This window comes from Halteromyces radiatus (assembly GCF_025201355.1).
Source record: "Halteromyces radiatus strain CBS 162.75 chromosome Unknown BX664scaffold_4, whole genome shotgun sequence".
Classification (NCBI taxonomy): domain Eukaryota; kingdom Fungi; phylum Mucoromycota; class Mucoromycetes; order Mucorales; family Cunninghamellaceae; genus Halteromyces; species Halteromyces radiatus.
The window spans coordinates 108,006-131,930 of NW_026251690.1; the positions used below are offsets into that span (position 1 = coordinate 108,006).

Consider the following 23,925-nt stretch of genomic DNA (forward strand, 5'->3'; position numbering starts at 1 on the left):
TATGCCATGCAGGGCAATGTTAATGATTGGTTGATTTCCATCACCTTCTTCCGAAGATATTATAAAATAAAACAATCATCACTTTTTCCTGAATTTCTATATATATATATTGATATAATCACTTACCAAGCAATTGATCTCTAGGAGTCCGACTGAGTAGTATTAAAACATCACCAAAAAAAAAAAAAAAAAAAAAAAAAAAACCAGTAAAGAAAAGAATTTAAAGAAGGTATCATAAAAAAAAAATAGTTGCTCCTGTTCTATTTTTTGAGGAAAGGGGGTATTTCATTTTCCGGATAACCCCACTCGATTGACTCACCGAAAAGACATCTTGGCAAATAGCGGATAATTATAGATTTTATTCATACAAAAAAAAAAAATTAAAGAGGTATAGGTCTAAAATAATAATAAAAAAGTCTAACTAAATCTAATGAAGATAAAAAAAAAAGAAAATCAGTCTGCTTGGAATTTGGCACGTAATGCAGACACTTTGGATTCAAATTTTGCATATCGATCAGATGATGATGGAGGTGATGATTGTGTTATTGATGATGATGTAGATGGTGATAATATTTGTTCATGTCGAGATCCTTGAGATCCATTTGATGTCACACTAGTTGCTGATGAAGTGGATACAGAGGGTTGTGGTACTAGATAACTTGGAGGATTTCCACCTGGTAAAGCAAATCCACCTGCATCCATACGTTGATAAGATGATGATGATGATGGTGATAATGGTGATTGACCAACCGATTGTCGTTGTTGTTGAGGTGATGGATGAAATACTGCTTGAGGACTGAGGATGCGAGACATTTCTTCATAGGACTTGGGAGGTGAGTAGTTGGTGTAAAATTGATATAGTTTTTGATGATCGGGTAATCCCTAAATGTTTAACAAAAAAAAAAAAAAAAAAAGAGTGTCCATTAACATATGTTGATCAATATATCTATATTCATCTACTTACCAAATAAACCGTAGAAAACCCACCAGAATGACCATGAAACTGTTGTTGTTGAGGTGATGGTGAAAATACTTGAGAATAATCTTGAAGAGTGGCAGATTGAGGTCTTGGAGACATGGGGGCCAAAGGTAGATCATCATCATCGCGTAAATCTTCCTCTACAGCATCAGGTTTATGAAGTGAGCGAATCGAATCTTGTTTCAAAAGTGATGTTGGTTCTTCTTCTGGTTGACTTGGCGATGATGATGATTCTTCAATATTGTTGTTGTCAAGGGTACGATCATCATTACTATCTTGAGAATCAGTAGTTGCATTGATAGTTGTACTAAGTTCAGATTCAACAGGTGCTGGTGGTAAAGCTTTGTTTTTGGATACCAATGGGTTACGACCATGATGTGAAGTTAGAGTTCGTCTCACTTTGGCTCCATCAGGTTTCCAGTGTTCCATAGCATAAGAAGCATCACTGACAATTCGAGTTGTTTGATCCGATCCTATCAAAAAGAAAGTTGAAAATAAGCATATAATAACCTTTCTTTTTTTTTTTTCTATATTATTTGTCATTTTTTACCTTGATATGGTTTTCGTTCTTCACCTTCTTTGACAGGTGTGACATCCAATTCATCCACAACATATTTCCCAAAAGATGAAATAACATCAGTCTTACTTGCCATTTCATGCATCCCATTAAGTAAAAGATAAAATGCTTCACGCATTGCCATTCGTTTGAAGTTGTCCATTTCACGTTCATCTACTTCAGTTGCTTGATTCAATTCCGCTAGTTGACGTTTCAAATCTGTCACTTTGTCTACCGCGCCAGGATGATCTTGTTCCAACTTGTCAATACTTTCTTGTAATTTTTGTTTCTTTTCCCTACTGTTATACAGCGTACTCTCTCTTTCAGCAATTGATTTTAATGTCAACTGGTATTGGTCGTAGCTACCTATACAAACAGCACAAGATAAAAAAAAAAGGATTATTCGTACCACATATGGCTAAGCAACTCTTTTTTTTTTTCTTTTTTTTCTGTATTTTCCCGCAGTACTTTACCTGCAAAATTGGCAAGTATTTCTGACCATTTTGTCATAAGGCTTCCTAACTTGCTAGTAACGTCCTATAAAGAAGAAAAGAGAAACAAGATATATATATATATGAAAAAAAAGTATCATTAATGAAGAGTTAGCTTAACTTACTGTTAAATCATCACCCAAAGGTCGACCATATATAACCAAGTCATTCGCAGCAATACGTTGTTCATCCCCAAGAAGTAACCATTGAGATGTCATCTTCTTTCCATTTTCCAAGAGTTGTTGAAGACCAGGATCTTGTTGATTTGATTTACTTGTAAAAGAATGAAAAGGATTAAAGGAAAACATGTTATGTAGAAAAAAAAAAAAAAACGAAAGGAAGAAAGAAAAAAAAAAGAAAAAAAAAGTGTGCCTTTAATTATATATAAGTTACTTTGTTTCCACCAATGACATCATTTCTTTTTTTTCGTGTTCCCTTTTTGGGAGCTACGAGCGCAAAAAAAAAAAAAAAAAAAAAAAAGGATTTTTCATACCCGAAAGCGGTTTTGCATATTTTTTATCTTTTTTCTTTTCCTCCTTTCAACCATGGCCGTATCACTTTTAGCCTACGTTGTTACTTTTTTTGTTTTTACTTGTAGTTATATATTAACCATTCTTGCTTTAGCTCTTCCTAAATGGTAAGTTTCCCCTTTCTCTCTTTTATTTCTTATTACTAACATGTTATTATAGGTTAACGTTTATCACTCCAGCTCCGTTTTACACTGAAACAAACTATGGTCTTTTCCAGATTTGTAGAAGGTAAGTTTATATTTACAAATAATGAAATAACTCATATCTATTCTTTATCCTTCTTTTATATAGTTTTGCAAAATGTCGAGCTTTCCCTTCTGGTGATAATGGAGACTGCGGAGAAGGTAAAATGAAAAAACAATTGTATTTTCCTCGTGACATACTCATCTCATTGTTTTGTTTATATTCCTACTTATTCAAGATGGTTTTTGTGAACTATGGTGAGAAAAAAAAAAAAAAAGAAACAATATATATATATATATATATGTATAGTAGTAGTAACTTCGATTAACTTCTTTGGAATTATATTATTATTAGGCGTGGAGCAGCAGCTGGAATGGTATTATCAGCCATCCTTGGTGCTTTCGTTTTACTTGCTTTACTTGGAACAATGTGTAGTGGACGACGAAAAAGAGCAAAGGCTTGGATGACATTAGCTGGGTAAGTTGAAAACATTTGATTGAAATAAATAATATTGAAATGATTTTTATTCATCCTAATCTTTTTATTATAGACTGTTTGTAATTTATGGTAAAAAAAAAATTGTATTGTTATTAGAATGAAAACGTTATATATTCTTACATATCTCGTCTTCTTCTTATTATTATTATTACAGCTATTCCACAAGTCTTATCCATGGGTATTGTTGCGTATCTATATAATTCCAGTTCTACCTTTTATATTGGTACCCGTTACAATGTATCTTTTATTCTTTGTATCATTAGCTGGTGTCTTAGTATCTTCTTGGCGGTGATTCTCTCCATAGTTGCCTTTGTTGGTCCTCCTGAATATGCCTACAATCCAATTGATTCCTAAAAAAAAAAGTGATATATATATATATATATATATATATATATATATATATATTGTTGACATTATTGATTCCCATCTTTATTTTTTTTTTCTTCTTCTTTCTACCATCATTCTATAGTCAAAATAAACCAATTTTTATTATATTATTCAGATTTATTTGAAATATCTATTTTGTCAATCTTTTCATTCAATAAAAAAGTCCATACCTAATAGGTCAATAAATAATTTTATTTTTTCCAAAAAAAAAAAAAAAAAACATTTCATTATACTAAACTACTGAAGATTCAATAAACGTATAGCATTTGCACCTAAAATCCCATTCTTTGTTTCTTTATCCAAACCAGCTTGATCTAAAGCATCCAAATTACTGTCGACCGAGAGCCATCTTTTATCTTTCTTCATGTTTGTATCTTGAGTATCTAAGGGAGGGAAGAACGGATGATCAGTACCAAACATAACATGTTGAGGATCAGCAAAGTCAACAGTGGCACGAATCCCAGTATCGTGATAAATCACAGCATCATAGTATAATTTCTTGAGGTACCAAGAGGGAGGATGTTGTAATGATTGAGCAATAACAGGATCATGGGCCACACAAGAATCAATCCGACCAGCTAAAAAGGGAAGTGTGCCTCCAGAATGAGCAAGTAAGAGCTTGAGATGAGGGATTTTATCGAAAATACCAGATAAGATCAAACGTGTCACTGCAATGGTCGTCTCCATAGGAAATCCAAGTGCCAATTGTAAAGCATGTCCTTTGTTATTGCCGGATGTTTGTAAAGAATCATCTTCCTTGTTGATGGGTATACCATAATGAGGATGTAAAAATATAAATTGATCATTGTCAGCAATCGTTTGAAACAAAGGAATCAACTCTGGAAAATCTAGTCCTTTACCACCACAACCATGAGTCCCCATAATAACACCACGCATAGACTTGAGACTAGTAGAAATACGTTGCACTTCATCTATGGATGCTTTCACACTGTTCAATGGAAGTACACCGAAAGAATATAACCTTGTTGGCGATTGATCACACATGAATTGGATCTCGTTGTTGATATTTCTAGCCATATCATATGTTGCCTGAGTATCGGGTAAAAAATCCAACCAAGGATTTGCCAAACTGATCACCGAGATATCTATTCCATGTTGATCCATAAATTTGAGCTTCTCACCTATATGAGAGAAACCTAAAGTCACTGGTCGTCCATTCGCTGTGCTTGCATCCTTGTCTTCACCAGGGAGAATGACAAGTCTTTCCAAGGATGACTCGTCTTCAGGATCCAAAGGTGGTAAAATACGAGGAACTTGAGTTCTTTCACGAAGAAGTTGAAGGTAACTTGGTACGTACACGTGTGTATGAATATCCACTACACTATTAAACGAAAAGAAAAAAAAAGCATTGAGTGTGTGAACTTACCTTTACTTGTTCTTTCTGTCTTTTTTTCTGTTTTGTTTTACCATTGATTGTCTATAGTCATTGTTGTGTTATGGTGATAAGTAGAAAAAAGGCTCAAAGGTAAAGAAAAAAAGAAGGTCGTGTGAACGAAAGGTAAAAAAAAAAAAAAAAAAAAAAAAAAAAGGAAAAGGAAAAGGAAAAAAAAGTAAAGGGCGTCAATTTCAAAGCACGCTTCTTTATTGATGATCACGGCAAATTTAATCATTTCCTGAGAACTCTCGTATCATAGATTATTGTTATCATCTAGCCATTATCGTTGGTATGTCTTACAATAGATAGGATCAAGATGGAGACTTCGTTTGGGACACCGCTGCATGCATGACTTTATGCCCTTATTCTTTTCTACTTTCACTGTATGATATGAATACCATTACTATCATTATTTCTTGTTAACGTGCAACATATAATACTTTTATTATATATAATATTAATTGTTTATTGACTTTTTCTATGCGAAGCGCGTTTATTTTTTTTTTTTCACTGTAGACGAGTAGGGAAGAACATCCGGTGTTTGAAAAGAAGAAACGGAAAAATGGTTAGTGCCATGATCAACCAGTTATTTCATGATCTGATCGGAGTGACAAACCGTCAGTTACAAGAGGTGGGTGGCTGCAAATTTTTTTCTTTCTTTCCTGTTTTAACTGCAAAAAAAAAAAAAAAAAAGATGCCTGAAGTAGATCAAAAACCAACCATTGACATTGAAGCTATTGCAAAGAAGACTCCTGAAGAAACCACATTTGCTGATTTGGTAAATATTCATATTATGACATTGAAAAAATGACTAATTGATTATATATAGGGTGTATCTAAGGAATTATGTACTGCTTGCGAAAAACTCAACTTTAAACATCCTACCGAGATTCAAAAGGAATCTATCCCTTGGGCTTTAGAAGGTCGTGATATTATTGGTCTTGCTCAGACTGGTTCGGGTAAGACAGCTGCCTTTGCTTTACCTATTATCCAACGATTATGGGACAATCCTCAAGCTTTTTTTGCCTGTATTATGGCTCCTACTAGGTAAATAATAATAATAATAATAATTAAAATACATTGATTAACGCTATTTTGTTTTTTTTTTCTTTTATTTATATAAATATAAAGAGAATTGGCATACCAAATTGCAGAAACGTTTGAAGGACTTGGATCAGTGATAGGTGTACGTTGTGCAGTCATTGTAGGTGGTATGGATATGATGGCTCAATCTATTGCACTCTCCAAACGACCTCATATTATTGTATGTACTCCTGGACGATTACAAGATCATTTGGAAAATACAAAAGGATTCAGTTTACGTACTCTTAAATACCTGGTGATGGATGAAGCCGATCGTTTACTTGATATGGATTTTGGACCCAAGATTGATCAAATTCTCAAGGTTCTTCCTCGTGAACGAAATACATTCTTATTCTCGGCTACCATGACAACTAAAGTGGCCAAATTACAAAGAGCTAGTTTATCTAAACCTGTCAAAGTAGAAGTGGCTACAAAGTAAGTTACCATATGAAAAAAAAGAAGTTTTATATTAATGTTTTTATGTTTAGATATTCCACTGTCAAGACATTATTACAATATTATCTCTTTTTCCCATTGAAACATAAGGATGTTTATATGGTATATCTACTCAATGAACTTGCCGGCAATTCTACCATCATCTTTACTCGTACTTGCAATGATACTCAAAAGATCGCCATTATGTTACGAAATCTTGGTTTTGGTGCTGTTCCTTTACATGGTCAACTTGCTCAATCAAAACGTTTAGGTGCTCTCAACAAATTTAAATCCGGTTCTCGAACTATTTTGGTAGCTACTGATGTTGCTAGTCGGTAAGGAAACTTATCATTTTTTTTTTTTGTCAATGACTAATTTTTAATTTTATTTTATTAATAGTGGTATTGATATTCCTTTGGTTGATGTAGTGATTAACTATGATGTACCTCAATCTTCAAAAGATTATATTCATCGTGTAGGACGTACAGCAAGAGCCGGTCGATCAGGGAAATCTATTACATTTGTGACTCAGTACGATGTGGAATTGATTCAACGGATCGAAAAGGACTTGGGACGAAAATTGGATGCTTTCCCTGTGGAAAAGGACGAAGTCATGATGTTACAAGAACGAGTTGGTGAAGCACAACGTATTGCTACTTTGGAATTGAAGGAAAGAGGTGGTGCTCGTGGATCCAAACGTGGTGCAAAGCCTGATGATGACGATGATGATGATCTTGAAGAAAAGACGGGTGGGCAACACAATAACAAGAAATTCAAACAAAAGCGTCGGCATTAAGTGTTTAACTTTAGTTTGATTCCTACCCTTATTATTATTATTTTTATTTTCATCATCATCAAAGATCATATCTATAGACTTTATCATACTTTACACTTTTTTTTTGAAAAAATAAAATAAAATAAATCATCTTCATTTTTTTATATTTACAAGTACAATAAAATCGCTGTCTTTATTTGATAATCATCTATTACGAATAATGGGAATTCAAAAAAAAAAAAAAAAAAGGACTGTATCAGTTCAAATCAAAAGAGACGATGATGCATAACATTACTATGATATAATATACACTAACAAGAATAATAACAGAAAATAATAACAGTAATATAGAGAGTTATGTAAAACAGTACAGTATCAAAAAAAGTATATATATTTTTTTTTATTCAAAAGGCAAATAATTAAGATATATTAAGGTAAGGCCGCAGTCCAATCCCATTTTTCCCAGTTTTTCAAGAATTTAGTTTGTCTTGTCCTGTCTTCTTTTCTTTGATAATATTTTGGTCGTCTCCAGAGTTCAGGTCCAACATCCAACATACCACCAATGATTTCCTAAATAGAAGAGATCAATAACTTTTTTATTTTTTTTTTCTTTTCTTCCTTTTATTTACCTTGCCAAACCAATAAGGAAATTCTTTTTCATTTTCAATCACATGACCATATCCTTTGTCCAAACCACACCAAACATGAAAGTATGGAAGATTTTTGACCATTGAATGTCGGAATCCACGACTCGAAGTATCGATCAATTTCTTATGTTGAGACCATTCTTCTCCAGCTTCCATGATTCCTTCCTAAATTATATGAGTGATGTCAATTTGATTTTTTTTCTTTCTATTCAATTTATATCATTTTACCTTGAAATAAGCAGGAGCATCTTCATAAAGTCCATATGGTACAGGGATAGCTTCAATCACCGTATGTCTGTGAGATCGAAGACTTGTTACTGTTTCCATAAATACAACTCCACAATTTTGTTCATCAAACATACGTAGCAAACATTTTTGGAAGTTCTAATAATTGCAAAAAAAAAAAAAAAAAAAAAAAAAAGTCAGTATATGTCTTACCATCATTCGGTTTTTTTTTTCATGTTACCCTAATTTCATCCCACACTTCATCATCACATTCTAAAGTAGAGCTGACATGTTGTAAAGGAACAATCAAACAATGACCGGGTGTAAGTTCTTGTTGATTAGGAAGAGCCAAGTAGGTCTGGGTAGCCAACGAAATCATTGCACATTGAGGAGGGGCATCATCGTGGTAACAGAAACGACAACTTTCCAAAGCTTTTTGTGTTCTTTTATGATCTATATATATAAATTGAAATGAGTCACTTTTCCAAAAAAAAAAAAAAAAAAAAAAAAAAAAAAAGATAAATCATATATCCATTTTTATGGCTTACCAGAAATGGCATATTTCATCTTTTGTTGTTCTGACATTCCTTTCTTTGCCGCCATGACATCAGCTTTGTCATCCATATAATCTAAGTTGTTCTTGATAATACGAATCAAATATATAAAGAGTAAATCAGATTATCTATTCTCTTAGTATTTACTTTCAATTCACTTTACCTCAAATGAAGCATCCGCAACAATCCTATTGGCAAATTCCATATCCATGTTATTGACTCTTCGACTTCCAGCTTTTTCTTGTCGTACCATATCCATCAAAGACATTCCATCGTCAGCAGCACTATATCTGAGTCGTTCACCAGTCGCTTTGTCATGCGTTCCTTCATATTGTTTCTTGCCCTTCAACTGTGTTGAATCTTGTATTTGTCCACCTCCTGCTAGTGCATATTCGTAAACTTTTCCTTCTCTATCAACGGTTGGTAACATGGCCACATTCTTTCCACTTGGTGTCTAAAATATAGGAAAATCAGGCAAAGTCAGATATCATCATCTAAATAATACAACACTTCCTTGCTTACCGTTTCAGTTTCTGTCTCTCCAGCTTCAAAGCGTTCAACCTGGGTTTTGTATTCTTCTTCAAGTGCAGCAGCTTCTTCATCATTTCCCATCAATCGAGCTTTAACAATCCGGGAGTTAAGTTTGTTCAATTGATCACGAGTCATGACAGGCTCCGTTTGAGGGGTACTTGGTACTTGATATGGTGTGATAACAAGAGGTGTTGTTGAAGTATTAGGAGTCAGTGGAATAGAAGAAGTTGGACCTATGGATTCATTGGAGACGATTGGCTTTTCTTGTACACGTCCAGGAGTGGGTGAGGGAGTTCTAGAACGTTTTTGACGATGATCATTCCTTGATTTACTGTCACTGACGTCTTTTCCATATGATGATGATTGTTGAGCTGGTCGACGGAACTGAACATTCTTACTGTCAGTGTCGGAAAACATAAACTTTCTGGAAGATCTGCTCTCTCCATGATGATGGTGATGATGGTGATGATGTCTTGAAGATGTTGATGATCGATCCTGGTGTCGTCCTCTTTCTTTACGCTGATCAAGGTAAGCTCGTTCATCTAATGCTTCTTGAAATTTCTCTTTGGACTAAAGATAATATATTATGCAATTTTTTTTTTAAAAAAAAAAATAAATAAAAGCAGTGAGTATAAAAAAGTAAAATACAACAGTCTATTGTAATGCTCATTGTATCACTTACGCCATATCGTTCTAATCCGACTTCTTCTACCGATCGTCGTTCATCTTCAGCTTGTTCAATAACTCGTTTGAGTTTCATCATTCGCCAATTAGATCCAGCATCACCGAATTTGATCGAGCTTTTCTTTTCTTCAGGATACTCATCCACAGCCAGTCCAGCCTTGAAATGAGCATTTAGTTCACGATCACTGACTTTGAGCTACAATCGATATTTAGAAACAAAAGCATGTTAGTATTTTTCATTTACATATAGTTTGATCATTTTACATTATCGGGATTCGGTTTGTCATCTTTTGGTTCTGGTTTCTTGGTCCCAAAATCAGCAAAATCAAAGGAGGAGTCAAGCATCCAACCATGTCGAATTTCCTGTTGTTGTTGCTGTGGTTGTACAGATGGTTTTTCTACAGATTGAGATATTGTAGTTGATGTGATACTTGACACGTTGTCTTGATCGGTTTTCTCAACCCAAAGAGAAGGATCGGAATAGTCAATCTCCATAGTATTTTCTTCATGTCGAGAACTTTTGTGTTTTTTGTGTTCTCTTCTGTGTTCCTTATGATCTTTCTTGGATGATTTTTTCTTGCTATCTTTTGATTTGTGTTTGTGATCACCCATTATTTTCAAATTACACAATAATAATAACAAAATAATAATAATAAAAAAGAACAAGCAAAAAAAAAAAAAAAAAAGAAAAGTAGAAAGCATTTCCGTCCGAAATTGAAACTCAAACTATTTTCACTGAAATACTGACTGCTCTTAGGTAAAATAAACTATTTCATTTTTTTCATTTTCTTTTTTTTTCACCTTTGAATTGTTATAAAAAGTTATGCCTCGTCATTCAAAAAACAATACTGCAGGAAGTGTCTTTACATATCACGAAGCAAAAGCATTAGATTATGGAACGAAAAGGGTAAAGAAGAAGAAAAAAAAATAATATATTTTTCAAGTCAATCAATACAAAATAACCAACCACTGTTTTTTTTTTAATTAGGCTCGACTTGGACGTGAATCATTTCGAGACTTTGATGCTTGTTATTTATGTTTACAAACTGCTCGTGAACCTGTCACTTGTTCCAAAGGTCATTTAGCTTGTCGTGAATGTTATTACGAATCATATCTTCAACAAAAACAAGCCATTAAACGAGAACAGGTCTTATTGGAACAAAGACTTGCGGATCTAGATGATCAAAAATTAAAAGACGACTTGGCAGCAAAACAGGCTCTTTTGGATGAATTTGAAAAAACACAAACAAGTGTACTTGGACGTAGAAATAATGGCAACATGGATACCAACTCAACATCTTTGGAACCTGGTAAAAAAAAAAAAAAAAAAAAAAAAAAACTATTAGATCTACTTTTTTTGTACAACTTTATTCGCATAAACGTTTTCGATACTCATCAACCATCACACCATTCCCTCAACTCTTTGTCTTTCCTTTTTTTTTTTGGATATCATCTAGGATCACCAACTGTAGGCTCAAAAAGGAAATTGGATACAACGGAAACACAAGACAAGAAGCAAACATCCAAAGAAAAGTTAAAGTCAAGTTTTTGGTTGGTAAGTGATTTTAAAATATATTAAATACCATTAATTCAATAAACTTGACTGATTCGTTTTTTTTTTTTTTTTTTTTTTTTTCATCTTTAGCCTACAATGACACCCGTTGCTGATACACAAAAGAAAGATGAAATTAAACCTATTCAAACACAACCTCTTTGTCGTGCAACCAAAGATGACCATCCTCTCAGGTACAAACAAAAGAATAAAAAAAAGATGAATATATAGAAAGTTGAAAAAGAAGGATTTACTTTTATTATTATTATTATTATTATTTATATTAGTATGAAAGGATTGATTGAAATTAAATTTGAAAAGGATAAAGAAGGGAAATCAATATGTCCTGCTTGTTTGAAAACATTATCCAACTCCTCAAAACTATCAGGTAAATGACTTACGTAGAAATATATGTAAAAGAGGAAGAAATGATATACTGATTTATCTATTATTATTTCATCATAGTGATGAGGAATTGTGGACATGTAGTTTGCCATAGTTGTGTGGATATGTTTATTAAGAAAACCAAGAAATGTTATGTTTGTGAAGAAAAAACAAAGTCCAAAGATATTGTCAATATGACTTCAGAAGGTACTGGATATACAAGTGGAAGCACAATGGCCATGGCGGAACGTTTTGATGTGGCATTCCAATAAATCAAATGGGATAGTTGTAGTTAGATAGTTTTTTCTTTTTTTTTTTTTTCTATGAAATATGCAGATGATTTTAATAAAATTGGAACAGATGATTTTTTTTTTTTTTTGATTTATTTGTAATGATGCGCATATGAAGAAAGAAAGAAAATGGGAAAGAATGAATATACTAAAAATGGGAACACTATAGAATGGCAAACAAAGATAAACAAAATATTTTGTAATGTAATATAAAATGAAATAAGGAATATGTAATGCATATATACTCTACAGGAAAAGTGGAGAATTGGGATAATAAACTAAGCTAAAAAAAAAAAAGTATCAAGCATGGGTTATATAAATCTTGCCATTCATGTTGATACCGTCATAGAGGTAGAGGATTCTGTTTTGATCTTCTTGTGTTTCCTATGCTTTGACTTATTTTTCTTTGTTTTGCTGGACCTTTTTTCTTTGGTAGTGGTATTTGTTGCTGCTACATCTTCCTTGGATCCATTTTTACTTTCGGATTTGCTGGTTGTTGCTTGCTCTTTGGTCTTCTTATTGTTCTTGCGCTTGTTCTTCTTCTTTTTTCGAGACTTGTTTTCACCCTTGTCCTTGTTGGCCGTGCTACTTGAAGCTTTGGAAGAATGTGTGGTGTCATTTTTGTCTTTGTTACTGTTGCTTGTTGATAATGATGATTCAGTGAGTGGTTGTTTCATATCATGAGACACATTTTCCTCCTTGTGATCCTGCTGTTTTGTTGAAGTGACTACATTGCCTGTTGTTGTCAAACTAGTGCTTTCAGCATGTACAGGTATAAAATCATGATCATCATCCATTTCATCATCTTCAGTATCAATGGTAATAGTCATTCGTTTCCTTTTTCTTCCTAGAGAGACCTCATAATCGTCGTCATCGTCGTCATCATTGTCATCATCGTCATCATCATCATCATCATCGTCGTCATCATCATCATCATCATCATCAGAAGAGATCCAAGAGGGAGTTTTGCGTTTCTTTCTTTGGCTATTGATACGTACAGGTATATCAGGACTGGAAGGAGTAGAAGAGGTAGAATCATCAAGATCTTGAATATCTGAATCATCATGTATATCGGTTGTAAGATCCACGCAATCTTCGTCGTTGGATTCATCACTGTCATCGATTACTTGTGTCATCATTGCATCGTCTTGATTGTAGTTGTCACTATCGTCATCGCTGTCACTGCTGTAGTCTTGGTAATTATTGGGGTTATCATCAGAACTATATAAAAGAATAATTTAAAAGATTAAACATTGGATAACTATCGCCATTATATACAACATATCATATTGTACTTACTCTTCGTATTCGACATGATCATCATCCACAACAAAGTCCAAATCAGAAACACTGTATTCTTCAGCATCATCGTCAGATTCTTGATCAGAGTCGACTAACACGGGCATACTTTGTTCTTGATTGATTTGAAACTGAAGTCCGCAGTTCGTGCAATCACCATCAGGTTCCAGTTCAGTAAAACAAGAGGAACAACGAGCCCTACATTAATAAATATATATATATATATATATTATTGAGTCCAAAAATAATCCACATAGAAATATTTTTTTTTTTTTTTTTTTTTACTTACACGCCATCGTCGCGATCGTCAAAATAACCCAGAGGATTGTGGTTTGGAAATAAATCCTTCCATAACATCATATTTGCTGCGCCAGACGTGTTGGAGGATGTCTCTTTGCCAACAATACTTTTGAATGCAGTGACTAAACGATAAGATATATAAAAATAAAAAAGGTCGAAATTAATATAAAATGTAGAAGAAGAAAAAAAAAGTTTGTTTCAAAAAGTATTTTCTTACCTAGTTTCTGAAGAGCATAACAAGGACTAGGTTTTTTTGATACCACAATTCTGCATTCTGGACAGGATTTCTTCTTGGTTAACCATTGATGTAAACAAACTTCACAATAAGAGTGACCTATATAAAAAGAGTAAAAAGAAGATTTATGAATAAAATACTCAAAAGATCTTTAAGAAAAAAAACAACTTTACCACATTCCAAAGTATAAGGGGTTTCAAAGTATTCAACACAGATCAAGCAACTTAAACCTAAAAAAAGTATAATAAGTATTCACTACCGTTATATAGTAAAAACAAATCTATATTTATTTACCATCACTAAGTTGCTTACAAGCCGCCACCTTTTCCACAGTAGTTTGATCCATACTGTTTTTTTAATGAAAAAGAAAGAGAAAAAGAAAAAAAAAAAAAAAAAAAAGAAAAGGCGACATATTCGGCCATTAAATTAATTTTGTATCAAATCATTGCTATATTAAGTGTGTGGCATTTTGTTTCTTTTTTTTTTCAACTTCTTTCCTTTTCAAACCTATTTTTCATTTATTTCACCAAATGACAAACGAAACCCATCAATCTAATGCTACCAGTGTTATTCAACCTATTGATACTACCACAAAAATAGGTAAAACTACAAAACATCCTTATGGGGCAATTCCAGAATTTGTCAAAAAGTTATTTAGGTATGCAATTCATATTATATCTGCAAGTATTTATTGTCTTAAAAAAAAAAAAAAAAAAAAAGAAGCTCACCAATAGCAATTTCTTTTTTTGGAATAATGATAATGATGATTGTTAGGATGCTTGAAGAAAATGCCTTTCCTTCTGTGCTTCGATGGGGAACGAATGGAACTACTTTTGTTGTGGTGGACCCAAATGAATTCTCTAAATTGATTTTACCTCAACACTTTAAACATTCCAATTTTGCAAGTTTTGTCCGTCAACTGAACAAATATGACTTTCATAAAATCCGTCATAAAAATGATAGTCATCTATATGGGAAACAGGTAAAAAAAAAAAAAAAAATCGAATGATTATCAACAACAAATGAAATATAGTAATGAATCTTTCATTGTTATATATGAAATGATTTTGATTCATACGTCATAGGCTTGGAAATTTCAACATTCTCACTTTCAATATCAAAGAAAAGATCTTTTATATGGTATCAAGGTAGCACATCAATAATATTATATATATTTTCTAATTAATAACTTTATCTAATCTTATATTAAAATTAGAGGAAATCCACTAATAAACCAACACAACGATCATCATTAATACAATCAGTATCAAAGCGACAACAAAAACAATCTTCGTCAGCATCGAATAATAGTATGGACAAGATGTCATTAGATATAAAGGTACTGGTTCAGCAATTAACCGAGCTTCAGGAATCACAACCAACATTATCAAATAGACTCAGATCATTGGCTGGAAATCATCAATTGATGGTCGAGACTCTTTCAACTATTCAAACCACGATAAAGGCACAAGATGATTTTATTCGAAAGTTGCTGGCAGGTATACAATGATGATTTTTATATGACATTGCACGTGTCATTTTTTAACTAATTTTTTTTTTCATAGGTCCATCCTCCTTATTATGCGGGCATAACAAAGACAACGTCAATAATATTACAACATCATCAATAACGACAACAACAACAACTGAAAAAGAATCAACACATGGTTTACTTGAATCGTCATTTGATATAACATCAAAGAAACAACAAGCTAAATTAGCACAAATGACACAATGGGTGGAAAAACAACAACAACAACAACACTTTTCTTCACCGACGAATCATTCTGGTCAGGGTCCGTTACCTGTTCCGCCTATCATTGTGCCACCGACACTATCTGTACTTGGAAATCCTTCCATACCATCTGGTCTGCCTACTAATACAATCATCAATACCACCGCTCCAATATCCAACTTTATGTGTGCTACAACAGATCCTTCACTTCCTGATTTCCAGTGGTCAGTGGTACCTCGCATTTTATTGGCTATCAACGAGAACAATACTACACACAATTCCAAAGACCATCCACTCACACAATGGTTACATTCTTTTGGTTGTATAGTGGAGCTGGTAACTTTGAATCAATTAGTTCATTCGATGAACTCAGGAACCCGATATGATTTACTCTTTGTAGTAATAAAAAAAAAAAAAAAAGGAATGAAGTGTTGGAAGTAGATTCTTATTTAAACACTTTTTTTTTTTTTTTTTTTTGGTATTTTCTTAGAATGAAACCCTTCTCTCACAAAATATGACTCTATTAGATTTACTTCGACAAAAAGATCCATGGGTACCATTGATTTGTCTTTGTCAAGTCATATCTGATCAAGTACTTTCGGAATGGGTCAAACATGGTGTGACTGATATCCTATTAGCGAATCCTTTTAATCCCATGACTTTGTATCCCTTGGTGGACAAGTATTGTTCTCATATGAAGGCAAATTCTATGTAGATCATCACTCTATTTTTTTTTTTGGAAATAAACAACTCTTTTTTTTATTATTATTATTATTTTGTTTGACATCTCTGTTATTGTTTATTTGATCTTGTACACATCCCTATTTATGTGACACAAATGTGTTTCTATGAATCTATTTACTTTATCAATGCATATGCAGTATACATGACTTCAGTTTCGTTGTAAATCGATGAATGGATATCTCCATCCTTCTAAAAGATTATATTTGACTGTATCCATTTTCACAAGTGAAGAGGATTTTTTTTTTTTTTTTTTTTTTTTTTTGGTTGTTCTCAAAATTCAGAAAGAAAACACCATACCAAGTTGCTCATGAATAATAAAACTACAGATGATTTTCTTGTATAGAAAAAAAAATGTATTTATTTGTTTTATTAAAAAGATGATATAAGAGATGAATACACAAAAGATAAAAATAAGACTAATCTAGAATAAACTAATACTACCAAAAGAAAAAAAGGAGATGATAAACAAACAAGTATGTAACTGATTAGACACAACGAAGAGCCTCCTCTATACAATGGTTGATAAAATCTTTCCTTGGAGTCATGTCCATTCCAAAGTGACGGCCAAGTTCTTCCCTAACTTGTTTCTTCGTCATGGTTGTCAAATCTGCTGTAGTAGTAATCCTTTGCACTTCACGTTGTATATCTTCGTCAGGGATATCCATTGCTGTTAATGGTTGATGCTGTTGATGAGGATAAGGCGGTTGCTGTTGGTAGCTGAATTGACTTGGATTGTTCATCATTGGTGAAGATGGATAAAATGCTGTATTGTGAGCCACGAGAGGTGCCGTTGTTGTTGGATACATCATCATACTTTGGTGCGGTTCACTATAGACGGAAACATTACCAGGTAAAATGGAAGATGGGCGGAAGAATTGTTGACTTTGAGAATAACGTAACATACTGTTTGTATCCGATTGAAGTTGATGAGAAGGAGGTGGCGCCATTGAATATATCCCACTTGCAATCCCACTAGACATGGCTGCCATCATCTGTTGTTGTTGCTGTTGTTGTAATTGTTGAGATCGTCTTGAGGTTGCTGTGATATCAGTAATTTTGGTTTCCACCGAATTAGTTTCCCAAATTTCATTTTCATGATCTTTCCATTTCTTGAGAGGGATACTTCTTGGATCAAATCGACCTTCATCTGCTGGCATTGCTTTTTTTTGTCCACCTTCACCAACCACTACACGAGTATTTCCCCAAGAAAAGTCATCAAAATGCCAAAAGGAGTAGATCGGCATAAAGAATGAAAAGAGTGGAATAGCTAGAATATAAACAATCATCCATCCAATATGTTCCCACTTAAAAAAAAAAAAAAAAAAAAAAAAGAAAAACCATTTAGTCTGACCTGTAAATATATATATATTTTATATATGCTTACCTTTCGACGTAGAATAAAGATGATTGCTTGTAACCCATAGACACCACCAAGAGTAATGATAGAGATCATGGGTACTTGATTGGCGTCTGTGACCAAGCGGTAAATCAGATAAATCAAATAACATACGATAGCAGGCATGGTAAGTGTACTGAGAAGATCCAAGATAACAACAAATCGCATTGAAAAACAACAGAAACCACAAAGTTGAGGTAAAAACATCAATTCACCCAGGTTGTGAATAGTCGAATTGATCCATCGCCGACGTTGAGATAACAATATACTCCATCGATCAGGAGCATTCGTAAGACAGCCCGCGTCCGCCGTAAACTTCGTCTTGTATGTAGGAAAATGCTTGAGAATCAAAGTAGTCAAATACCGATCTTCACCTAAATGTAACAGATTCTTTTGATGAAGAGTATTGACCCGATTTTCAGAGTAATCTTGAATCACTTGATTGCTGATCAGTAAAGGTTGTTGTTTAGCTGGCGATCGCACACGATACATACAAAAACATCCGGGAAGACAAGTCACCGATCCAAACAAAGATTCAAATGCCTTGGCCAAGAAATGAGAGATATAGTATTCATACACCTGAATCATCGTCACCCAGCTATCCTTTTCATTTGCCAGTTTTGTTTCCCCACATAGTCCCACAATCTTTGAATCGTGTACAAAACAGGAAACCATCCGATTTAACGAGTCAGGAAGAACTTCAGTATCAGCATCCACCATGAGCACAAATTCATAAAAGCTAGGATTCACACCAATAACGTTCTTGATTTGATGATACATTTCCAATTCCATAGGAGCCATGGCAGATTCAAAATGTACCTTGTTCAAAAATCGTAAAAGCACCATTTGAGAATCACGTTTGCCTCGATTACCAGGTTTCTGTCGCTCACCAGGACCACCTACTTTGACTACCACCAAATAAGGCACCACATGACCAGCACATTCATACAGTCCAGAGTAGATCTTTCCCATATTGTGTTGTTTTGCACCTTCACCTAGCGAGAAAAAGGAAAGAGGTTCAGGATCGACATTAGGATCTACACCTAAAATATCCAAAACAATACGAGGCGTCGGTCGATCATTTCCACTACCAATAAGCATACCATCACAGACTAGTAAAATCAATTTGCGCTTATCATCATACCGTAAAACAGCAATGGAATCAATTGTTTTCCGTAATGATTCTTCGCTTTCTGTATAGCATGGGACTTGACATACAATAAACTTGTCATATTCTTCAGGTTCACGTTGAGTTCCTAACTGAAGAGCTGCCAAAAATTTGAAGAGAATCACCGCACAAAGGAATCCAGTGACAATGAGTAAAAAGTATTCAGAGAATTGACATTGGAAGGATCGCCGGGTATCGACCTTGCCTACAAAAAATAAATTGCGTAGACAGACTAGTTGACGACTGCGAAGCGCTTCATCGATGGGAAGTGCGTCAAAATGTTTTGAGATATCTGTGCCCGCCAATTGTCGAAAGAGTTCCACAATACCATTGTCCATAAAGTTGAGATTGATGTTCCCACTCAGAGGTTGTCCTTTTGGCGCACGAGGAACACGACCGCCCATAAGATAGTAAGTCAGATCATAGACATCACCATGAAGAATAGCCCATTGTCGATGAGTTGAAATGTCACCTACATTCACCACGTTTGTTGCTTGTCGTAGGATGTCGCGTGGTTCATATCCCATAAAACCAAGTCGATAATTTTTTCGCATATACACCAGCTGTTCAAAATACCAATCAGGGCGATAATCATTTGTAAAGTAACGGAAATCATGATAAGCAGCATTCTTGTCTGTCAAATTGACTTGGAAATCCAACACCACTTCTTCAGAGACATGACCATCCGTCCCATCACATAGAGCAGATACTTGAAGTGGAAAAAGATTGGTAGCATCCTTGCCAGCATAATCAAAAATAGCGTCTTCAGGAATAACTTCTGATGCCCAATGATGAGGAGCAAATTTGGTAAGATCAAATACTTCGCCACGTATAGCCACATATGCACTATCCTTGTCAGATTTGCCTTGTAGTTCATTAGAGGAGAAGACATCTTGATGAGGACAAATCAATGGACCGAAAAAGATAATGAATACCACCATTGAAGCAGACATCAGAAATATGAGAATACATAGAGTCACCTTTTCACGCCAAGCCAACCGAATATCCTTTCGCTTCATGCCACCACACCAGTTCAAAAAGGGAGAAGGCACCCACCACGTTAGTAACCACACTAGGATCAGCCATTTACGTCGAGCACTAGTCATTCGATGGACATCTTCATCTTCCGGTATAATATCAGCTAAACCACCATTGGGACTTTTATGTTGTTGTTGATGTTGTTGACGTTGTTGTTTTTCATCCATCATCATCATCATCATTGGTGTAGAATGTATATCGGACACATAATTCTGCGGGGAACTGTTGTCATCCATATCATATGCATCTTCAGATACTGCAGAGGAATATTGATCTTCATTAAAGGAATAACCATCATAATTATCCCGCCGAAGCATTGGTGACAAACCTATATACATAACAAAATATAAAATAAGATACTTGTTTAGTTGTTTGTCTCTCTTTTTTTTTTTTTTTTTTTTTTTTGTATTATTACCAGTTGGAGAAGATTTATTCTTCTTAGATTCAGCTTTTTCCAATCCACGCAAGTCGTACTCCAAAATACAAAAAGCTTGATTTGATAAGTAAATCTAAAAAAAAAAAAAAAAAAAAAAGAAAAAAAGTAAGAAAACTTCTCATTTTAAAATAGACATACTATTTTTCTTACCTTTTCGCGACCAACGCCTACTTTAGATTCATTCCATTGTAATGACTGAAAGATGGAAATACAACGATCTCGTAGAGCCAAAGTATTATCAATAGGAGCACCAGTAGTAATTGGAAGAGAAACACAATACCGATCCCAAAAGTCTTGTAAAGAAAAAACCGTATTGTAATAAACTTGGAGGCGTTGGGCTAAAGCTGATAACTTGAATGCAATAGTTTGACTAGTTAGTTTCCGGGCATCACAGGAATAAGCCAACATCATATCATTAGGTCGCATACACAAAACAAACCAAGGAACTGTTGATTGAAGTACTTGCTGAAGTTGTTGAACACCCAGTAGTAGTTGATCACCCATTGTTGGTACGTGATCCCAGGTGGGAGAAGAAGGTGATGACAAGGTTGGTGGGCCACCAGTCATGATAGGTGTACGATGTTGAGGTAAAACACCACGCTGAGTAATGTGAACGCGGTTGTTATTGGTTGCATCATCGCCAATACTAGATTCACTAAATACAGTCGCCAAGAGCCCATTGGTTGTTGGAGTATTGTATGCATTTCCTCGGAATAAGGTCACAAAGTCGCTACAAAGGTAATCTTCATTTCGTTCGGTAAAACCAGATGGATCATAATTGACAGGCCCCCAATAATGTTGAATAGTGAATGAGTTTGCATGATTCGCCTTTTTGAATTGAACACCAGTGTCGTTACTTTTGTTAGCACTAATAAAATGATCCATCACTACATCATCTTTGGACCGTTGTTGTACACGACCAGCTTGAGTATTCAATATAGAGAAGATTCCTTTTGAAGGGTGATGAAAGGCATCCATGACAGCGTTGTTGTTGGTCGATTTTTCCATTTGATGACTTGCTGGTAAAGTTAATCCTTGATCTTGATAATCTTTCATATCGCGCTCAAAAATATTAACTAACATAGATTGATGTAAAGCTTCATTGACGAAATTCACAGTGAGATCATCCAAGGTTGCTGATTGAGAGAGTCGAATATTGGGTCCCCAACCATCCAAAAGAGCGATCCAACTATGAGCTGTTTTTTGTTGTTTCGATAACTTTGTATTGATATGTTCGACCATCCAAGAAAAGACCACCACATATAAGGATTGAGCTAAATCATCGCGTTGTTTTGAAGCCATGATAGGATCCAAGAATAAAGTAGTAATATCGCGTTTAATGAGTTTGCTTTTGTAGGTCAATGTGTTCAAGAGAGATTTTGAATCCACACCCAACAAATCGGCTATAATGGTGAGAGTATCCATATTCTTGACAACAGCAGCATCTTGAGCATTGACAGGGTCTTGACAGAAAATAAGATTTCCTAGGTGAAGAATGGCGGCTAATATCTGAAAGATTTGGACAATCATAGGACGAGAGAACCCTAAAATCTTGAAAGCTTGTTGAGCATTTTGATAGAGTTGAGTATCATCAATAGAAGCAGCACGCAAAGTAGAAGTATGAGCCAAATACATCATATTTGAACCATCACCAGATAATGCCAGTCGTTGTTTTTCTTCCAAAGGAGCAGCCAACATTGCATAAAAGATATGAAAGTTGCGTTCATCTTGAGGAGCTTGTGTAATCCTTGATTTGTCCAAAAAATAGGGTAAATGTTGAGCACCTATAACGCGACCCCTTTCAGAATAATAAAGTTCAATATATTGAAAGCAACGTGAAGCGTTATCATGTACAGTTGATTTTGCTGAAGTCCAAAGATTGATTAGTATTTGAGCATATTGGAGATGTTGTTGTAGTTTCGTTTGCTTTTTATTTGATCCTAAAGCAACACAATGAGCCACAGCATGTTGAAATTGTTGTGATTTGCCACTAGCAGCTTCTCCACTAACAAGATTGAATGAACACGTACAAGGAGAAAGAAAAAAAAAAAGAAGACGAAGAAGAAAAAAAAAAAAAAAAAGGGAGGTCAAGCTTCTTTTATCACAAGAAATCCTGATTTTTTTTAATAGCCGCTGACAATACTTACCAAAATAAAATGGATTGATTTAAACTTGTTCTACGCATATGATGGTAAGCATGATTTACCAATTGATACAGATGAGGATCTTTTTGTTTAGATTGAGGATCTTTATATGCTACCAGATAATCATTACTGATATCCTGATCTAAAACTGGATTAAATGATATTAAAGCCGTATCTCCTATACTAGTGTAGAAGTGATCTTCCAAGTAGCGTTGTCGAAGAGTCTCGGCAATATGATCAGGCGATATGTCTGATAATTGAGTTAAATCTTGAATGGTAGTCATCTATTTAATATGATAATAAGAGGATGAATATTAGTTACTACTTTGTCTTTTTACTTGGAGAATTGCCCTTGATTTAAGATCTCAGCTTACAAAGGCATAAAGTCGTTTGTCTGTTATTTTTTTTTTTTTTGGATTTGATTTGCTACAAAAAAGAAAAAAAAGATAGATTATGATATAGTGAAAAAAAAAAGAAAATATGGTTTATGTGTTCAAGTATATACAGATGGAAGGAAAAATGATATTCAGTACAAGATAAAAGCTATATAAAAAAAAAAAAAGAAAGAAAGAAAGAGGAAAAGAGGAAAATCTTTCTCTTTGGTATATTTGCCTATACGTTTTGTAGTCTCCTTACCCATTAAAAAAGAACGTAAATCAAGTACTTCCCCCCCTTGAACATCCTTTATTTTTGTTTTTTTTTTTTTTTTGTCCCCTTTATTTCTCTTTTAGTAGCTCAGAGAACCCCTCGAAAACAAAATGCAAACATTTAAAAATATAAACAAATAGCGTTCATGTATTATCTATGCATCATAATATATAGCATTGGTAGATCATATACAATAACTCAATCTCCTGAAACTTTTTCATTTTTTTTTTTTTTTTCGTATCAGTTTCGATGCGTATATTATGGTGGGGAATAACAAATGTAAATCCTGCTCCACTGATTGTTAATTTGTGATTGGTTTATTATCTAGGTGTTGCATCCATAGTAAAAAAAAAAATAAAACTATAAATGCAATCACGACAAAAAAGAAATGCTGTATTGATTGAGAGATAATGAAGTAACAAACAATGTTAAAAAAATTACTGAGAGATGATGAAGTAATAAACAATGTTAAAAGAAAAATCACAACGTTGTCATTAGAGGCAATCGTGTCATTAGATGAATTGTGATATACTATAGTAGTCATCTATCATACCATCATACCAATATCAATAATAATCATGATGATGGCAATAATGTGTAAT

The 23,925-nt window shown here is 34.1% G+C and overlaps 9 protein-coding genes across 9 annotated transcripts; 4 read left to right on the forward strand and 5 right to left on the reverse strand.

Annotated features, from left to right (window-relative positions):
* Positions 1-340: 340 nt before the first annotated feature.
* Positions 341-2,353, reverse strand: BX664DRAFT_331081 (Eisosome component PIL1-domain-containing protein). Its single transcript, XM_051545071.1, has 5 exons — positions 2,152-2,353; positions 2,009-2,072; positions 1,530-1,901; positions 965-1,452; positions 341-882 (listed from the first exon to the last, which is right to left on the reverse strand). The coding sequence occupies exons 1-5, from the start codon at positions 2,332-2,334 to the stop codon at positions 454-456; spliced, it is 1,536 nt and encodes a 511-aa protein (XP_051399517.1). The 5' UTR covers positions 2,335-2,353; the 3' UTR covers positions 341-453.
* A 173-nt stretch (positions 2,354-2,526) lies between these two features.
* Positions 2,527-3,625, forward strand: BX664DRAFT_331084 (uncharacterized protein). Its single transcript, XM_051545072.1, has 7 exons — positions 2,527-2,663; positions 2,716-2,784; positions 2,848-2,900; positions 2,978-2,996; positions 3,094-3,216; positions 3,290-3,306; positions 3,392-3,625. Exons 1-7 carry the CDS (start codon positions 2,572-2,574, stop codon positions 3,589-3,591), a joined length of 573 nt encoding a protein of 190 aa, XP_051399518.1. The 5' UTR covers positions 2,527-2,571; the 3' UTR covers positions 3,592-3,625.
* Positions 3,626-3,826: 201 nt separating this feature from the next.
* BX664DRAFT_331098 (uncharacterized protein) lies at positions 3,827-5,156 on the reverse strand. Its single transcript, XM_051545073.1, has 2 exons — positions 5,053-5,156; positions 3,827-4,966 (listed from the first exon to the last, which is right to left on the reverse strand). Exons 1-2 carry the CDS (start codon positions 5,070-5,072, stop codon positions 3,862-3,864), a joined length of 1,125 nt encoding a protein of 374 aa, XP_051399519.1. The 5' UTR covers positions 5,073-5,156; the 3' UTR covers positions 3,827-3,861.
* A 540-nt stretch (positions 5,157-5,696) lies between these two features.
* Positions 5,697-7,502, forward strand: BX664DRAFT_331100 (P-loop containing nucleoside triphosphate hydrolase protein). Its single transcript, XM_051545074.1, has 5 exons — positions 5,697-5,798; positions 5,850-6,067; positions 6,152-6,538; positions 6,592-6,873; positions 6,938-7,502. The coding sequence occupies exons 1-5, from the start codon at positions 5,715-5,717 to the stop codon at positions 7,332-7,334; spliced, it is 1,368 nt and encodes a 455-aa protein (XP_051399520.1). The 5' UTR covers positions 5,697-5,714; the 3' UTR covers positions 7,335-7,502.
* Positions 7,503-7,742: 240 nt separating this feature from the next.
* On the reverse strand, positions 7,743-10,449 carry BX664DRAFT_313960 (CwfJ C-terminus 1-domain-containing protein-like protein; the record flags this gene model as incomplete). Its single annotated transcript, XM_051542647.1, has 9 exons — positions 7,743-7,883; positions 7,943-8,125; positions 8,189-8,344; positions 8,427-8,638; positions 8,734-8,824; positions 8,903-9,193; positions 9,262-9,840; positions 9,953-10,150; positions 10,219-10,449. The coding sequence occupies 9 exons, from the start codon at positions 10,447-10,449 to the stop codon at positions 7,743-7,745; spliced, it is 2,082 nt and encodes a 693-aa protein (XP_051399521.1).
* Positions 10,450-10,754: 305 nt separating this feature from the next.
* On the forward strand, positions 10,755-12,254 carry BX664DRAFT_385299 (uncharacterized protein). Its single transcript, XM_051549241.1, has 6 exons — positions 10,755-10,861; positions 10,943-11,264; positions 11,412-11,509; positions 11,600-11,700; positions 11,794-11,894; positions 11,972-12,254. Exons 1-6 carry the CDS (start codon positions 10,778-10,780, stop codon positions 12,160-12,162), a joined length of 897 nt encoding a protein of 298 aa, XP_051399522.1. The 5' UTR covers positions 10,755-10,777; the 3' UTR covers positions 12,163-12,254.
* Positions 12,255-12,261: 7 nt separating this feature from the next.
* Positions 12,262-14,396, reverse strand: BX664DRAFT_331104 (uncharacterized protein). The gene is made up of 6 exons (XM_051545075.1): positions 14,309-14,396; positions 14,188-14,244; positions 13,997-14,113; positions 13,769-13,901; positions 13,480-13,677; positions 12,262-13,401 (listed from the first exon to the last, which is right to left on the reverse strand). Exons 1-6 carry the CDS (start codon positions 14,358-14,360, stop codon positions 12,510-12,512), a joined length of 1,449 nt encoding a protein of 482 aa, XP_051399523.1. The 5' UTR covers positions 14,361-14,396; the 3' UTR covers positions 12,262-12,509.
* Positions 14,397-14,544: 148 nt separating this feature from the next.
* Positions 14,545-16,464, forward strand: BX664DRAFT_385301 (HSF-type DNA-binding-domain-containing protein; the record flags this gene model as incomplete). Its single annotated transcript, XM_051549242.1, has 6 exons — positions 14,545-14,672; positions 14,789-14,996; positions 15,100-15,162; positions 15,231-15,513; positions 15,580-16,148; positions 16,240-16,464. 6 exons carry the CDS (start codon positions 14,545-14,547, stop codon positions 16,462-16,464), a joined length of 1,476 nt encoding a protein of 491 aa, XP_051399524.1.
* Positions 16,465-16,756: 292 nt separating this feature from the next.
* Positions 16,757-22,576, reverse strand: BX664DRAFT_331108 (chitin synthase-domain-containing protein). Its single transcript, XM_051545076.1, has 4 exons — positions 20,682-22,576; positions 20,511-20,604; positions 17,878-20,423; positions 16,757-17,797 (listed from the first exon to the last, which is right to left on the reverse strand). The coding sequence occupies exons 1-4, from the start codon at positions 22,227-22,229 to the stop codon at positions 16,979-16,981; spliced, it is 5,007 nt and encodes a 1,668-aa protein (XP_051399525.1). The 5' UTR covers positions 22,230-22,576; the 3' UTR covers positions 16,757-16,978.
* Positions 22,577-23,925: the final 1,349 nt, after the last annotated feature.

Bases quoted from the DNA above. Each gene is read 5' to 3' on its own strand.
- BX664DRAFT_331084 (XM_051545072.1), top strand. From the start codon at position 2,572: ATGGCCGTATCACTTTTAGCCTACGTTGTTACTTTTTTTGTTTTTACT. The intron at 2,664-2,715 runs GTAAGTTTCCCC...ATGTTATTATAG, and splicing joins GCTTTAGCTCTTCCTAAATG to GTTAACGTTTATCACTCCAG. The intron at 2,785-2,847 runs GTAAGTTTATAT...TCTTTTATATAG, and splicing joins CTTTTCCAGATTTGTAGAAG to TTTTGCAAAATGTCGAGCTT.
- BX664DRAFT_385299 (XM_051549241.1), top strand. From the start codon at position 10,778: ATGCCTCGTCATTCAAAAAACAATACTGCAGGAAGTGTCTTTACATAT. The intron at 11,265-11,411 runs GTAAAAAAAAAA...GATATCATCTAG, and splicing joins CTCAACATCTTTGGAACCTG to GATCACCAACTGTAGGCTCA. The intron at 11,701-11,793 runs GTACAAACAAAA...TATTTATATTAG, and splicing joins AAAGATGACCATCCTCTCAG to TATGAAAGGATTGATTGAAA.
- BX664DRAFT_331098 (XM_051545073.1), bottom strand. From the start codon at position 5,072: ATGACTATAGACAATCAATG. The intron at 4,967-5,052 runs GTAAAACAAAAC...TTCGTTTAATAG, and splicing joins ATGACTATAGACAATCAATG to TGTAGTGGATATTCATACAC.
- BX664DRAFT_331100 (XM_051545074.1), top strand. From the start codon at position 5,715: ATGCCTGAAGTAGATCAAAAACCAACCATTGACATTGAAGCTATTGCA. The intron at 5,799-5,849 runs GTAAATATTCAT...GATTATATATAG, and splicing joins AAACCACATTTGCTGATTTG to GGTGTATCTAAGGAATTATG. The intron at 6,539-6,591 runs GTAAGTTACCAT...TTTTATGTTTAG, and splicing joins AAAGTAGAAGTGGCTACAAA to ATATTCCACTGTCAAGACAT.
- BX664DRAFT_331108 (XM_051545076.1), bottom strand. From the start codon at position 22,229: ATGTTGGCTGCTCCTTTGGAAGAAAAACAACGACTGGCATTATCTGGT. The intron at 20,424-20,510 runs GTAATAATACAA...TTATGTATATAG, and splicing joins GAATAAATCTTCTCCAACTG to GTTTGTCACCAATGCTTCGG. The intron at 17,798-17,877 runs GTAAGCATATAT...TTTTTTTTTAAG, and splicing joins TCTTTATTCTACGTCGAAAG to TGGGAACATATTGGATGGAT.
- BX664DRAFT_331104 (XM_051545075.1), bottom strand. From the start codon at position 14,360: ATGGATCAAACTACTGTGGAAAAGGTGGCGGCTTGTAAGCAACTTAGT. The intron at 14,245-14,308 runs GTAAATAAATAT...TACTTTTTTTAG, and splicing joins TTGTAAGCAACTTAGTGATG to GTTTAAGTTGCTTGATCTGT. The intron at 14,114-14,187 runs GTAAAGTTGTTT...CTTTTTATATAG, and splicing joins CCCTTATACTTTGGAATGTG to GTCACTCTTATTGTGAAGTT.
- BX664DRAFT_331081 (XM_051545071.1), bottom strand. From the start codon at position 2,334: ATGTTTTCCTTTAATCCTTTTCATTCTTTTACAAGTAAATCAAATCAA. The intron at 2,073-2,151 runs GTAAGTTAAGCT...TCTTCTTTATAG, and splicing joins CTTTGGGTGATGATTTAACA to GACGTTACTAGCAAGTTAGG. The intron at 883-964 runs GTAAGTAGATGA...TTAAACATTTAG, and splicing joins GGTTTTCTACGGTTTATTTG to GGATTACCCGATCATCAAAA.